At 36.9% G+C, this 16,755-nt stretch overlaps 1 protein-coding gene across 18 annotated transcripts in view; it reads left to right on the top strand.

The window, feature by feature from the left end:
* LOC100402421 (DNA polymerase theta) overlaps positions 1-16,755 on the top strand; it is a 126,241-nt gene that overhangs the window by 93,785 nt on the left and 15,701 nt on the right. For all 18 annotated transcript variants that reach the window (XR_013527600.1, XM_078352042.1, XM_078352040.1 and 15 more), the window contains 3 exons: positions 3,039-3,223; positions 5,693-5,804; positions 13,174-13,298. Coding sequence is in view for 17 of the 18 variants with exons in the window: in XM_078352042.1 (XP_078208168.1) it covers positions 3,039-3,223; positions 5,693-5,804; positions 13,174-13,298 (422 nt within the window). In the remaining variant the exon portion in view is untranslated. The remainder of the gene's footprint in view (positions 1-3,038; positions 3,224-5,692; positions 5,805-13,173; positions 13,299-16,755) is intronic.

Here is a 16,755-nt window from a genome sequence, read left to right as displayed (position 1 = left end):
TGATTCTTGTTATTCATGGTAGTGCATTATACAAAGCCACAATGCACACTAAATTAACAAATACTGAAGTAAAGTTTTCTTTTGTCAGACAGTTTACTTTCACATCAGCTTGGTCCTTTTGAGGCCTTTGAAGCTTTGCTAACAAATGTTTAGAGTAGCCTGCACTCTAGGGCTAGATTATTCCTGTTCATAAGGTGTGGCCTTTTTGGAGTCTACTTGGTGCTGAAGCTGTTTAATAAGATCTCTTCTCAGTCTTGTTAGAGCTTAGTCATTTCTCAGCATTCAAGAATGTGTTGTTGGACTGGGTGCGGTGGCTCACGCCTGTAATCCCAGCACTTTGGGAGGCCAAGGTGAGCGGATCACGAGGTCAAGAGTTCAAGACCATCCTGGCCAACATGGGTGGAACCCTGTCTCTACTAAAAAAAATACAAAAATTAGCTGGGCGTGGTTGTGTGCAGCTGTAATCCCAGCTACCCAGGAGACTGAGGCAGGAGAATCGCTTAAACCTGGGAGGCAGAGGCTACAGTAAGTCGAGATCGTACCACTGCACTCCAGCCTGGCAACAGAACAAGACTCCATCTCAAAAAAAAAAAAAAAAGAATTTGTTGTTGAATTACTTGTTCAGCTAAAAGCTATGCAGTGTTTGTTCTTCCTTTAGTAATAGTCATTTCTTCAGTGTGTGTTCTTCGCCTGGTGCCCTGCACTTTCTTCCTGCACAATGTAATATTTGGTCAAAAATCCAAAGGGTTTCCTGTGCTTATTTCTGGTGCTTCGTTTATGCACACCATTTTTCTCTCGAAATTCCAGCTGCCTCAAAGGCCCAAACTCTAGACTCTGTTTTCTTCGTTCAGAGAGAGATACAGTGCTGTGTTTCAGCTCCCCTTCCCTGCTACAGATTCTGGAAAGTGCCTCTATTCAGATCCCTGAGACCTTTGTGTGGCTCACCTTGTTTCCTTCCCTTCTCAGTGATTATAGTTCTGCCTGGCTTGTTGTCTAACATCTGAGAATTTTTTTTTATATAATTTGTCCAATTTTATGGTTGTGGTAGGAAGTTCACCAAAGTTGTAGTCATTTACAGGTTGAATATCCCTTATGTGAAATGCTTGGGACTGGAAGTGTTTTAGATTTAGATTTTTTTTTTTTATTTTAGAATATTTACTCTATCTTTACCAATGGAACATCTCTAATCCAAAAATCCAAAATCTGAAATGCCCCAGTGAGCGTGACATTTGAGCATCTTGTTGGTGCTCAAAAGTTTTAGATTTTGGAGCATATTGGATTTTGGAATTTTGGATTAAGGGATGCTCAACCTGTATTTTAAATTAGTATTTATCTCTATTTTTGAATAGGTTATTAATTTACATGTTGAGAAATCAACATGATATAAAAGATGGGTATTGGGAAGCTTTGCTTCCTTCCCTATCATCTACTATCCTTCCCAACTCTTAGAGGTTAGTATATGTATGAGTTTTTTTTAATATATTTTGACAGTATTTCTTTATGCAGATAATAAGCAAAGATGGATATATAATTTTTTATTTCCCTAGTTTTACACAGAATTAGCATTCTGTATACACTATTGTGTACCTTGCTTTTTTCATGTAATGTTTCTATACTAAAGACTTGTGCTTATCAATAAGGACATTTAAATAAAAAACAGTTTAAACTGTGTGCAGATAGTGCGTGCAGCAATCTGTGGGCTTGTTTGCTGAGTCATGGAGTAAAAACCTGTTTAATTTCTATAGATATTGTTAAATTGCCCCATTAACTAATGGGGAGGAGGTTACCATTTTACTTCTCAGTAACAACATATGAGTGTTTTTCTTCTCAACCTTATCACAGAGTGTTGCCCAACTTTTGTAATTTTTGCAATACAGCTGACGAAAAATTGTTTCTTGCTGTAGACTTTTCATTTCTCTTATGAAGTTGAGCATTCTTTAATACGTTTAAGGTTCTTTTGTTTTTAGTATGTCTGAACTTCTTATTTATAGTTCATCTTATTCTCCACAAGTAAAAACTCTTCTTATGAAATGGCAATGAATTCTTTGTGATATCAGTTGCAAATATTTTTTCTAATTTTTCTTTGACCCTACATTTATTTATTTATTTAGAGATGGCATCTTGTTCTGCTGCCCTGGCTGGAGTGCAATGGTGTGATCTCGGCTCACTGCAACCTCTGCCTCCCTGGTTCAAGCAATTCTGCCTTAGCCTCCCAAGTAGCAGGGACTACAGGCATGCGCCACCATACCTGGCTAATTTTTTAAAAAATATTTTTAGTAGAGGCAGGGTTTCACTGTGTTGGCTAGGATGGTCTTGATCTCCTGACCTCATGATCCGCCCGCCTCAGCCTCCCAAAGCACTGGTATTACAGGCATGAGCCACCACGCCTGACGTATTTTTTTAAGTTTGTTTTTGTTTTGTCATGCATATCTAATCTACCCATTTCTAATCTATAGGTAAATTATTTTAATCCTTTTAATAATTTGCTCAGCTGTTGACTGCTTGATTTTTTTTTCATTTAATGACTTTGTTATTGTCAAAGCAGGGCACACATTTCTCTCCAGCCCACTTAACATTTGCACACATTGGACACAAGTTTTTTCATTAATTCATTCAACAACCGTTTGTTAAAGGCTGATTATATACCAGCAACTATGCAAGATTTTCTGTAGAAAGAAAAGGAAAATTAAGCTTCCTATTCATAAGGACTCAGAGCAAAATAAGAGGGGCATGAAAGAACCATTTTGGATTATGTGCTGGGTGCTCTAGGAACACTGAGGAAAGCACTCCACAGTGGGCACATGTCAGGGGTGGCTTCACCCATATTATACATACTTGAAAGCTACATGGAAAAAAATGACCTAAGATACAGAGCTGAATTACATCATATTAAGAGGAAGGTTTTAACTTTGACATATGATTTCAAAGTTCTAAGTTAGACCTAAATTTCTGTCATCCTGCTCAATTATATGATATAGAAGTTGGGTTGTGTGATAGAGAACTTTGTACTAGCTTTTCTGAAATCACTTCTACTTCAGGTGGTTTAATACTGGCTGCTGACTACTCTCAGCTTGAACTGAGGATCTTGGCTCATTTATCCCACGATCGTCGTCTCATTCAAGTGTTAAACTCTGGAGCTGATGTTTTCAGGAGCATTGCAGCAGAATGGAAGATGATTGAGCCAGAGTCTGTTGGGGATGATCTGAGGCAGCAGGCAAAGCAGGTGATTTTAGTGAACATGCTTAATATGAAGGAGAAGAATTTAGGGACTCAAAGAATTTAAAAATGGTCTCAATTATTTGCAACTGAGAAACCATTTCTCCATCTTTGGATCTTTCAAAGCACATTTCATCTGAGCTTATTTCATGGTATTTGTTATACTTTCTTTTGTGGAGGCAGTAGAAATAACCAGAAAGACTGAGATCTGAGGCTGCTTCCTGTTAGGAAAACCATATGCATTTAAAGCCATTATATGGCTAGCCACAGTGCCTGGTACTCAGTAGGTGTCGTGGTGTTGGTGATGGTCAGTGTGTATGTGTTCATGCACACCAGCAGGCGTGTACATATGTATATTTAAGAAACCTCCTTCTAGTCTTCAAGTGTTCTGAGGTAAAGTTCCATATTTTCATTTTTATATTTTCTCCTAGCATCAAGGCATAGCGCTTTGTAAAGAAGGTGGTCTCCAAATGTTTGTTGAAAAAATATTGCTGAGCTGTAGATTATAGTGAATATCTGATAGCTTTTTAGCTCTTGAAGTTATTGGTTAGTTAATCCACTTATGAAACTTCATGCTGCCTTTGTAACTTTGAAATAGATCCATATTAGTTTCTACTCTGAATAACTATTGGGCAGAGAGTAAGTCAAAGGCCACATTTATACCATTCCTAGGCCTAGATTAACATTGATACTTTCTTACCACATAACCTGTGGGAAATCTGATACCATTTGCAAGACAGTAGGATTGCTGGCCGAGGTGAATGCATACCACTGTACTCTGAGATCCTGCTGTTTTTCTTTCACATTTACACTTTTAGTTCCTCACAGCTGTATTTTTTTGAGATATGGGGTCTCAATTTGTTGCCCAGGCTTGTCTTGAACTCCTGGCTTCAAGTGATCCTCTGGCCTTGGCCTCCCAAATTGTTGGGATCGTAGGTGCTAGCCACTGCACCCAGCCTCACAGTTATACTTCTTGACTGGCTCATCGAGCATGGGATATTTCCTCTCACCACCACCTGGTTACACCAACACTTGTTTCTTCCACTATTTAAAAAGCCAGCTCTGTCCGCTCTGTTTAATCCCCAGAGGGGTCCTGCATTTAGCAAGAATCAAACCCTTGGTAAAATAGATAACATTCCCATATTTAATTCTCATAACCCATGAGATAGCTATTATTATTATTATCACCATTTTATCGAGGAGGAAACTGAAACACAGAAAGTAATTTGCTTAAGGTCATGCAGCTATAAGTGGTAGAGCCAGAATAAATTCAGAATGCCAGAACTTGGGCACTCTGACTTCCTATCCAACACACACATCCTCTGGAGATAGCTGCTTCTATTTAATAGACTCTTACGTGATTTAATAGTGTTTATGCTATACCAGTTTTTGTTTGTATCACCATGTACCAAACCACCTAATCCCTGAGCCTTGCTGAGATCTCAGACAGCACTAAGTAACATGAGTTAAAAAAAAAACAGGAGTCACAAGAAAACAAAATGTAGGGGAAAAAAAGGAAAGGAAAAAAGCCCTCTCTCAATATATTAAAAACATAGGGGTGGGAGTGGGGTGGACTTTAGCTAGTTTATTATCATGTTGAAAGTTTTTTGGAATTGTGATAATTATTTTAAGCAAATTATCTTTTTAGATTTTATTTAATGATATTTATACAGAGCTTGCTTTATGTGAGTTTTGTAAACAGTTATAAGTAATAACTCATTTAAACCTAACCATCCCATGATGTAGGTATTACTACCTTCATTTTTTAGATGAAGAAATTAAGATACAAAGAGGTTAGGTGACTTGTGCAAGATTATACATTTTGTGAATGGTAGAGCTGGCCTTTGAGCCCCGGAAGTCCTTATGATTAAATCAGACTTTCTTTAATGCCCTATTTATAGATAATTTCCCTTCATTGCTTCCGAAATTTTCCTGAGTTTTTATTTGTATTTTAGTGAAATGAATTCTGCAGTTGTGGCATTTTAGGTGGCTGTGAGGTGAGGAAGATATTTTTTTTTTCCCATTAAGTCTTCCCTGTCATAAAGTTATGAAAGCCTACTCTTTCTATTTTTAAAGTCTTGTTCAAGGGCAAGGAGAGGGACATCTGTAATGCTTCTCTTCCCTGACTCCTAGGCACTTGAAGTGGAAGTTAATGAAGTGCTGTGAGGAGTAAAAAGTTACTATAAAGAGTGCTGTATAAAGGAGAAATAGTCAAAAATAAATTTTTCCTTAGATCACACACACCTATTCATCCATACTCCCTCCTGCCCTCCTCTCTCTCTCAACAAGTAATGCTGAAAGGCAGAAAAGATGTTTGCTGGATATCAGCCTCTGTGAATCTAACTCAGCAAAAGCAATCTAATCATTTTTGACTCACTGTGAAATTAAAAGGTCGCCAAAATTTCAATCCTAATGAACTCTTTTATTTGCATTTTGTGTACTTACAAGCTTTATTTGTTGGATGACTCCCTTTCAGATTTGCTATGGAATCATTTATGGAATGGGAGCTAAGTCTTTGGGAGAGCAGATGGGCATTAAAGAAAATGATGCTGCTTGCTATATTGACTCCTTCAAATCCAGATACACAGGTAATTTTATCTTCTAGATAGTATTCTTTTCAATCATCTTACCATATTATGTTTTTAAATATTTGTGTTATGGAATTTTATATTGAAATATCTATTAGAAGTTTTCATCAGGCATTGTTGAGGGTAAATAATATTAACCTTGTTATGATCACTTACTAAGTTGTAATAATCTTATTTTGTATTTTTCATTAGAGACAGAATAGTAAAATGTAGTTGATGTATATCTACTGTGTCATTGTGAACATCCCATAACATCTGGGACTTGACTTGTGCTTTGGTTTAGATAGCTGTAGTTTGAAACAGTAAACTTGAGTATATATACAAGGAATTCTGACAATTGCTAATAAATATTTCAGGAACTCTGAGAACAATTGCTGTTATAGAGCAGTTTGAGTATTGTCTTAAATGATCTGTTTTGCCTGTTTGTTGTGGTATAATTTATATGTAATAAGATTCACCCTGAAAAAGGTATATAGTTCTGTGAATTGTTTTTTCTTTCAAAGATAATTTTAAGGATGAGCAGTTCTGTGAATTTTGACAAATGAATATGTTCATAAAATTACACCACAACCAAGATATAGAACCATTACTCTATCCTCCCAAAACATTTTCTTATACTCTTTTTTTAATCAACCCTATCCCTTACCCCCATTGGTACTGAAGCAAACAATGTAATACCGCAAGAAAAAAAAAAGCATATGGATTTAAAAGGGAAAATAAACCTTGGTCACATGTGACATGACCTTGTACGTAGAAAATCACATGGCTTCTACAAAAACAATTAGTAGAACAAATAACTAAATTTAGCAAGTTTCACTCTGTAAAAATAGACTGTATTTCTGTATACTAGCAACAAATAATTAGCAAATGAAGCATCACAAACCATGAAATACTTGACATAGATTTAGCAGAATGTGTGCAAGACTTATTTATTGAAAACTCCGAAGCAATCCTAGAGTTGACAAATAAATGTGGGGTATACCGTGTTAATTTATTGAAAAGCGCAACATTGTTATGATGACAGTCCTCTGTAAATTGTTTTGTGGATTCAGTGTGATTCCAATAAAAATTCATTAAGCTTTTGTATAGAATTTGACAAGCTGATTTTAAATTTATATGGCAATTCAAAGAGCCTGAAATAATGAAGATTATGTTTTGGGAAAGTACAATGTTAAAGACTTACACTCCCTGATGTCAAAATTTATAAAACCACAATAACCGGCTGGGCACGGTGGCTCACGCCTGTAATCCCAGCACTTTGGGAGGCCGAGGTGGGTGGATCATGAGGTCAAGAGTTGAGACCATCCTGGTCAACATGGTGAAACCCCGTCTCTACTAAAAATACAAAAAATTAGCTGGGCATGGTGGCACGTGCCTGTAATCCCAGCTACTCAGGAGGCTGAGGCAGGAGAATTGCCTGAACCCAGGAGGCAGAGGTTGCGGTGAGCCGAGATTGCGCCATTGCACTCCAGCCTGGGTAACGAGCGAAACTCTGTCTCAAAAAAAAAAAAATACCCACAATAATCAAGATAGGTATAAAGTTAGACAAAGAGAACAATGGAACATAATAGAAGACCCAGAAATAGGCCCATATATATATATTGAGTTGGGTGATTTTCAACAAAGTTGCCACGGTAATTCAATTGATGAAAGAATGGTCTTTTCAGCAATTGGTGTTAGAACAACCAGACACCAGTACTGGAAAAAAAAAATCAACCTCAATATTTATCTCACATTATATACAAAATTTTATCTCACATCATATACAAAAATTATCTTGATGTGGAATATAGACTCTAAAAGTACATAGCTAAAACTTTAAATGTTCCAGAAGAAAATAAGGGAGAATCCATTGTAACGTTGAGGTGGGCAAAGACTTCTTAGTTCATCACATTGGATTAGCCATTAAAGAAAAACACTGGCTCACCACAGAGAGAGAGAGACTCCATTCATTTGGGAGGAAGTAAGGGTAGAGAATGAGAGTCTCTGTCTGGTAAAGCAGAGAATTCTTCCAGATCTTACCCAAGACTGCCAAAGTGGTACCTCTACAGGTCTGCAAGAACCATAGCATTACTGGGTTTAGGTGGCACCCTAATGCAGATACAGCTAAGATAACAACACCCAAGTCTCTTTGAGTGTTTCCAAGAAGGATAAATACAAATAAGCCCAGATTGTGAAGACTACAATAAATACCTAATTCTTCAATGCCCAGGCAAACTTCCACAAGCATCAAGACCATCCAGGAAAACATGACATCACCAAGTAAACTAAGGCACCAGGGACCAGTCATATAGAAACGCAGATATGTGACCTTTGAGACAGAGAATTCAAAATGGCTGTGTTGAGGAATGTCAAAGAAATTCAAGATAACACAGAGAGGGATTTCAGTATTTTGTCATAAATTTAACAAGTTGAAATAATTAAAAAGAATCAAGCATGGCCGGACGCGGTGGCTGTCACCCATAATCCCAGCACTTTCGGAGGCTGAGATGGGCATATCATTGAGGTCAGGAGTTTGAGACCAGCCTGGCCAACATGGTGAAACGCTGTTCCTACTAAAAATACAAAAATTAGCTTGGAGTGCTGGCACATGCCTGTAATCCCAGCTACTTAGGAGGCTGTGGCAGGAGAATCGCATGAACCTGGGAGGTGGAGGTTGCAGTGAGCCAAGATCATGCAATTGCACTCCAGCCTGGGGGTCAAGAATGAAACTCCATTTCAAAAAATAAAATAGGCCTGGCACAGTGGCTCACACCTATAATCCCAGCACTTTGGGAGGCCGAGGCAGGTGGATCACGAGGTCAAGAGATCGAGACCATCCTGGTCAACATGGTGAAACCCTGTCTCTACTAAAAATACAAAAATTAGCTGGGCATGGTGTGTGCCTGTAGTCCCAGCTACTCGGGAGGCTGAGGCAGGAGAATTGCTTGAACCCAGGAGGTGGAGGTTGCCGTGAGCCAAGATCATGCCATTGCACTGCAGTCTGGGTAACAACAGCGAAACTCTGTCTCAAAAAATAAATAAATAAATAAATAATAAAAGAATCAAGCAGAAATTCTGGAGTAGGAAAATGCAATTGACATACTGAAGAGAATATCAGTGTCTCTTAATAGCAGAATTATTCAAGCAGGATTACTGAGTTTGAAGACAGGCTATTTGGAAATTAACAGAAAAGACAAAAGAAAAAAGTATAAAAAAAGAGTGAAGCACACCTGCAACATCAGAAAATAGCCTCAAACGGGCAAATCTAAGAGTTATTGGCCTTAAAGAGGCAGTAGAGAAAGAGATAGGAGTAGACAGTGTATTCAAAGAGATAATAAAGAACTTTCCAAACCTAGAGAAAGATATCAATATTCAAATAAAAGAAAGTTATAGAACAGATTTAATTCAAAGAAGACTGCCTCAAGACATTTAATAATCAAACTCCCAAAGGTCAAGGGTAACGAAAGGATCCTAAAAGCAGCAAGAGAAAATAATAGAATAATATACAATGGCGCTCCAATATGTCTGGCCGCAGACTTTTAGTGAAAACCTTACAGGCCAGGAGAGAGTGGCATGACATATTTAAAGTGCTGAAGGAAAAACAGCTTTTACCCTACAATAATATATCTGGCAAAAATATTAATATCTTTCAAATATGAAGTAGGAAAAAAAGACTTTCTCAGACAAATGAAAGCTGAGGGATTTCATCAACAACAGAGTTGTCCTACAAGAAATGCCAAAAAGAGTTCTACAATTAGAAAGAAAAGGATATTAATGAGCAATAACAAATCATCTGAAGGTACAGAACTCACTGGTAATAGTAAGAACAAAGAAAAACACAGAATATTATAACATTGTAATTATGATGTACAAACTATTAAATAGACAAAAGGATTAATCAAAAATATCTATAACAGATCTTCATGATATAGGCAGTACAATAAGATATAAATAGAAACAAAAAGTTTAAAAGTGCGCCAGGTGCAGTGGGTCACACCTATAATCCCAGAACTTTGGGAAGCCAAGGTAGGCAGATCACCTGAGGTCAGGAGTTCAATACCATCCTGGCCAACATAGTGAAACCTTGTCTCTACAAAAAAAATACAAAAGTTAGCTAGGCATGATGTCAGGTGCCTGTAATTCCAGCTACTTGGGAGGCTGAGGCAGAAAAATCACTTGAACCCGGGAGGCGGAGGTTGCAGGGAGCCAAGACTGTGCCATTACACTCCAGCCTGGGCGACAAAGCAAGACTTTGTCTCAAGTAATAATAATAATAGGTTATAAGACATTACTTTTGCAAGTCTCATGGTAACTCAAATAAAAAACATACAACAAGATATACAAAAATTAGAAAGCAAGAAATTAAATCATAACACCAGAAAAAAATCACCTTTATTAAATGAAAGACAGGCATGAAGGAAAGAAGGAGGAAAAAAAACCCCAAAACAAGAAAACACTAAAATGTTGTAGTCCTTACCTTTCAGTAATAACACTGCATGTAAATGAACTAAACTCTCCAATAAAAAGACGCAGAGTGGCTGCATAGATTTTGAAAAAAAGAAAAACAAGAGTCAATGATCTGTTGCCTACAAGAAACACAGTTCACCTCTAAAGATATAGACTGAAAATAAAGGGATGGAAAAGCGATTCCATGCCAACAGAAACCAAAAAAGATCAAGAGTAGCTATACTTGTGTCAGATAAAATAGATTTCAAGACAAAAATTATGAAAGGAGACAAAGAATGTCATTATATAATGAAAAAGGAGTCAATTAAGCAAGAGAATATAAGAATTATATATGTACCCAATATTGGAGCATCTGGACATATAAAGCAAACATTGTTAGAGCTAAAGAGAAAGAGAGATACCGACAATCATAACTGGAGACTTCAACACCTCACTCTGAGCAGTGGACAGATATGCCAGACAGAAAATCTAAGAAATTGTACTAAATATGCACTATAGACCAAATGGACCTAATAGATACTTGTAGAACATTTCATTCAATGGCTACCAAATACACATTCTTCTCTTGAGCACATGGATTATTCTCAAGGATAGACTATATATGTTAGATCACAAGTTTTGAAACATTCAAAAAATTAAATTAACATCAAATATCTCCTCTGACCACATGGAATAAAACTAGAAATCAATAACAAGGAATTTTGGAAACTATACAAACATGGAAATTAAACAATATGCTCTTCAGTGACCAGTGAGTCAATTAAAAAATTAAGAAGGAAATTTTAAAATTTCTTAAAACAAATGATAATGGAAATACAACATACCAGCACATATGGGATACCGCAAAAGCAGTACTAAGAAGGAATTTTATAGGTATAAGTGCCCACATTTAAAAGAAAAGGAGAAAACTTCAAATAACCTAACAATGCATCTTAAAGAACTAGAAAAGTAAGAGCAAGACAAATCCAAAATTGGCAGAGGAAAAGAAATAATGAAGATCAGAGTAGAAATAAAGAATGAAATTGAAACAAAACAATACAAAAGAACAACAAAACAAATAGTTATTGGTTATTGCTTTTTTTTTTGAGATGGAGTTTTTCTCTGTCATCCAGGCTGGTGGACAGTGGCATGATCTTGGCTCACTGCAACATCTACCTCCTGGGTTCAAGTAATTATCCTGCCTCAGCCTCCCAAGCAGCTGGGATTACAGGTGTATGCCATTATACCCAGCTAATTTTTGCATTTTTAATAGACACAGAATTTTGCCATGTTGGCCAGGCTGGCCATGAACTCCTAACCTCAAGTGATCTGCCCATCTCAGCATGGGATTACAAGCATTAGCTGAGATGTCAACCACCACCTGCAGAAGTCTGTCCTGTAGACCCTGACTCAATAATGGATGAATTAATGCACTCTCACACCATTACAGTGATACGAGTGGGCTAGGGATGGCTGTTGGCTGCTTTCAGAGGCTGAAATTCAACCAATTGACCAAGACCTTCTGTCCATCCACAAATTTATTCATAGCAGAGGTTCTGAGTCAACATGCTTGTAGATAATTAACATGGTTAAAAGAGTGGTTTTACGAATGATAAAAGCTTTAGGGTTCTGGGCCCAGAGTAAACATTAATAACAGGTGATTCCCCTTTGATCTCCCCCTCAGAGGACCATCCAGCCCAAAGTTTACATGAGTAAACATAGTAGAGACAAAGGGATGTGGGGTAAACAGACTTAAACCGGGAAGGCCTTTGATTGTCTCTCTCTTTCCTATGCTAATGCTAATGAGGCGGCTGCCTTCAGCATGCCTCAATAAACCTCTTGGCCTTCCAAAAGTTTTGAGGTTATAATCTATAACTTTCCCTAATATTTTCCTTAATATTTTGCCAGCCACCCTGAGTGAATATCAACAGTGAGCCACTGTGCCTGGCCTGAAAATTAGCTGGTGTTTTGTTTTGTTTTTGAGACAAAGTTTCACTCTGTCACCCAGGCTAGAGTGCAATGGCATGATCTTGGCTCACTGCAACTTCCACCTCCCAGGTTCAGGCAATTCTCCTGCCTCAGCCTCCTGAGTACCTGGGATTACAGGCATGTGCCACTATGCCCAGGTAATTTTTGTATTTTAACAGGGACGCGGTTTCACCATGTTGGTCAGGCTGGTCTCAAACTCCTAACCTTGTGATCCACCTGCCTTGGCCTCCCAAAATTCTGGGATTACAAGCTTGAGCCATCACACCTGACCTGGTTTTTTGTTTTGTTAAGGATAAAATTGACACACCATTAGCCAGACTAAGAAAAAAGAAGAAGATCTAAATAAATAAAATCATAAATGAAAAAGGAGACAGCACAACAAATACCCCAGAAATTCAAAGGATCATTAGTGGCTTACTATGAGCAACTATATGCCAGTAATTTGGAAAATCTAGAAGAAATGGGTAAATTCCTAGACACACTGAACCAAGAAGAAATCTAAAATTTGAACAGTCTAAGAATAAGTAATGAGATTGAAGCCATAAATAAAAAGTTTCCCACAAAGAAAAGCTCAATGGCTTCCCTGCTGAATTCTACCAAAAATTTAAAGAAGTAATACCAGTCCTACTCAAACTATTTTGGAAAATAGAAGAGGACAGAACACTTCTAAACTTCTAAACACTTCTATGAGGCCAGTATTACCCTGATTCCAAAACCAGACAAAGACACATCAAAACAAACAAATAAGCAAAACCTACCTACAGGCCAATATTTCTGATGAAAATGTATGCAAACATCCTCAACAAAATAGTAGCAAATGGAATTCAACAATATATTAGAAATATCAGTAGATCGTGGTAGGGTTTTGGTATATTTTGCTATATTTAAACCAGTGAATGAAGTGAAGGATAGACCTTGGTTCTAATTAATTATTTCTGTATTTTCTTTGTAGGGATAAATCAATTCATGAGAGAGACAGTGAAGAATTGTAAAAGAGATGGGTTTGTTCAGACCATTTTGGGAAGGCGTAGATATTTGCCAGGAATCAAAGAGAACAACCCTTATCATAAAGCTCACGTATGTTGAAATTTTTCAGGATTTTTAACTTAACATTTCAATGACATAAACTTTTTCAGCAAAGAGGAAATACTAATGTCCCTTTTAGGGGTTACCGGCATATTAACTGGATCTTCTGTATAGACTAGGTCAACCATTGGTTTCATTAAGGACTTCTGAAGTGATGGCACATGCCAGTATTTGCTGAACAGAGTCTGGGGGATTAATGTAAACATGTACTCACTTAATAATATTTTAAACATGTTTTGTTGCAGTAAGCCAGTTATTTATTAGCTTAGGTAATAAGTTGTAATAAACTTAATTTTAAAATTTTTTCTTTTTTGATTGCATCATTGACCAAAACTTAATTTTTATATTTGGTAATTATTCTTTGTTTCTGATACCATACACTAATTTGCCATATCATACCAGATTGCTAAGTTCCTCAGAGGTTAACCAGTCACTAAATTTTGATTAATTTTTGGTTCATTCTACTTGTTTGTTTATTTTAAAAGCACTATCTGCTCAGGCATGGTGGCTCATGCCTGTAATCCCAGCACTTTGGAAGGCTAAGGCAAGAGGATTACTTGAGGAGGAGTTTGTTTGAGACTAGCTTGGGTAACATAGTGAGACTCCAATATCTACCAAAAATAGAAAATTAGCTGGGTATGGTAGTCCATGCCTGTAGTATTAGTTACTTGGGTGGCTAAGGTGGGTGGATTGCTTGAGCCCAGGAATTGGAGGCTGCAGTGAGCCATGATTGGACCACTGTATTCCAGACTAGGTGGCAGAATGAGACCCTGTGTTTAAAAAAACAAAAAACAAAAAAGCACTATCTTACCAGAGATTATTAGGATATCTCCAAGTAGTGAATAAGGCTATTTTTAACAGCATTTAAAAGATTTATTGATATTTGCTCAGTCTTTTTCTGAATTCATTGGGATTCATGAAAGTATTCCGTGTATTTAAATATTTAAATTTGTAGTATAGTTCAGATCTTACTATTTTAACTAGATGTTTTTTGCCCTTCACCCATAATTTTGTGTTTTAGTGCTCATTAGACGTTGTATGTAATGAAAATACCCAGCTTAAAAAAAAAAAAAATTAAAGAAAATACCCAGCTAAAGTTCTGACTGGAGCTCAAAGCCTGCAGAGCATTAATGCTTTTAGAGACCATGGAGGAATAGTTGGCTTTTTGTTACTTCATTACTCTCTAGCCTCCCATATATCCACATGCAGATATCAGATATTTATCAGGCTTTTACTGTATCTCTAAGTGAACTAGTAACTTTACTTGATGGGCTAGCAACCTAAATTTTAAGTCTTAGAAGAGATAACACAAAAAAATATGAAAACATCATTTATATACTTAATTTAGGTTTCAGGGAGAAGGAAAGACTTAGATTCTTGGAGTCTGTTTAAAGTTTAGGCTCTTGGGAATGAGAAGAAGACAATCACAAAAGGATAACAGAGTGAGAACTGGCTAGAAGCCAAACTAGTAGGAATGGAGAGTTCGAATTGTCACGTAGATAATTTTCTCCTGGATAGATGGAGCCACCTAGAAGCTAGGAGACAAAAAGGCTTCTTTTAAATGACAGAAGGCTTTCAATGGCAGTCTGAGAAATTAGGACTTGATCTAATAGGAATCTAATTATGTTTTTTTGAATCTGCATGATAAAAAATGAAATATATAGTTATTAATGTAAATCACATAAGTTTGTGAGAATTAATATTATTGCACCCGAAGATGTGAGAGAGTAATAAGACTTTTTCATACCAAATACTTCAGTTCTGATTCATTATGTTGTTGCTGAGGAAAAAAAATTGCAGCCCTCTGAATTAGGAATAAACATAGCCAGGTTATTTTTTGGTTTTTGTTTGTTTTGGTTTTTGCTTTTGTTCAAATTTTGTTATAGTGAAAAATACATTCTCACACATAATGTAGGTTTCACTAAATTATCACAGAGCTACACCTGTGTAACTACCACCCAGGTCAAGAAATAGAATATTATCAGTGCCCCAGAATCATCCCTCATGCATCCTCCTAATCATCACCCATCGTCTTCCCATAAATAGCCATTGTTATAATTCTAACACTATAGTTTTGCTTTGCATATTTTTGAGCTCTAGATACATCATGTATGTATATTTTGTATCTAGCTTCTTTCAAAATTATGTGGGAAAGTCATTCTTGTTTCATGTAGGAATAGCTGTATACTCTTATATGAATATACCATAATTTATTTTTCTGTTGTTGAGAACTTGGGTTTCCAGTTTGAAGCTAAGCTATTGTAGCCTGGAACATCCTTGTACAAGGTTCTTGGTGCACATATACATGCATTTATGTTTGGTAAAGACACAGTGGTAGGATTGCTGCATATTTTCAACTTCAGTAGATAAAGCCAAATTGTTTTCTGTGGAGATTATAGCAGTTTGTCCTCCCATCAGAAGAGTATGTGACTTCTCACTGCTCTGCATTCTTGTCGACACTTGCTATTAGACAAATATAATTTTAGGTATTCTGGCGGGTACAAAGTAGTATTCTATAGTTTTAATTTGTGTTTCCTTGGCTACCACTGAGGTAACCCTACAAATTAGCAACCTTACAAATGTGTATTAACCATTTAGTTATTTTTTTCATGGGTAAATACCTATTCTGGTTTACTTTTTAATTTTTCTGTTCAGTTTTCTGCATTTTTAAAAATCAATTTGTAGGAACCTGTTATGGGTTACATTCTCTCCCACATTGTGTTCAGCCTTTTCTTCCTCTTATTAGTAATTTTAGATGAGGAGATAGATTTTTGTTGTTGTTGTTTTATTTTGTTTTTCTTAAAGACAGGGTCTCACTGTTTCCCAGGCTGGTTTCAAACTCCTGGCCTCAACTGATCCTCTTGCCTTAGCCTCTGAGGAGCTGAGATTGCAGGTATTTAATATACTAGAAGTTGGGTATAGCTTAGGTGACAGAACTAGAGAATACCTCTCATGTTACATTGACCTCCCTCCCTGGAGTAGACCTTTTTCATTTTCTGAGGCATTTGGGGGCACTGGGAATGATATTCATATATAGATTACTCCTGGATATTAACCCAGACTCCCTCCTCTACTCTTCCAAGATCATTAATTTTAGTAGGAATGGTTCCCTGCTAAAAAGCATTTGGCAGGAGTCATTTCAAGGAACTGAATACCCAGGGATCTAGGATGTGCATTTTCACTAGCAGTTAAAGATTTGCCTCAGCAACCCATGAAAAGCTCTCTATCACATCAGAGGGCTCCAAACCTGCAGGGGCCAAACTCTATATAAGACCAAGGGGTCATTGGTATAGAGGGTGTGCTTAGGACATTCCAACCCACAACCCAAAGAATGATACTCTATTTATTTAGGATTAAGATTATTTTGTGGAGTAGATCTTTTAGAATGATATCTAGAATAGCTAGAGCACTAATGAGCTAAATACATTCTAAGTGCAATGTGGTTTTT

This window comes from Callithrix jacchus, chromosome 15 (assembly GCF_049354715.1).
Source record: "Callithrix jacchus isolate 240 chromosome 15, calJac240_pri, whole genome shotgun sequence".
Classification (NCBI taxonomy): domain Eukaryota; kingdom Metazoa; phylum Chordata; class Mammalia; order Primates; family Cebidae; genus Callithrix; species Callithrix jacchus.
Note: the sequence above shows the minus strand (reverse complement) of the source record. Positions and strands in the feature narration are given on the sequence as shown.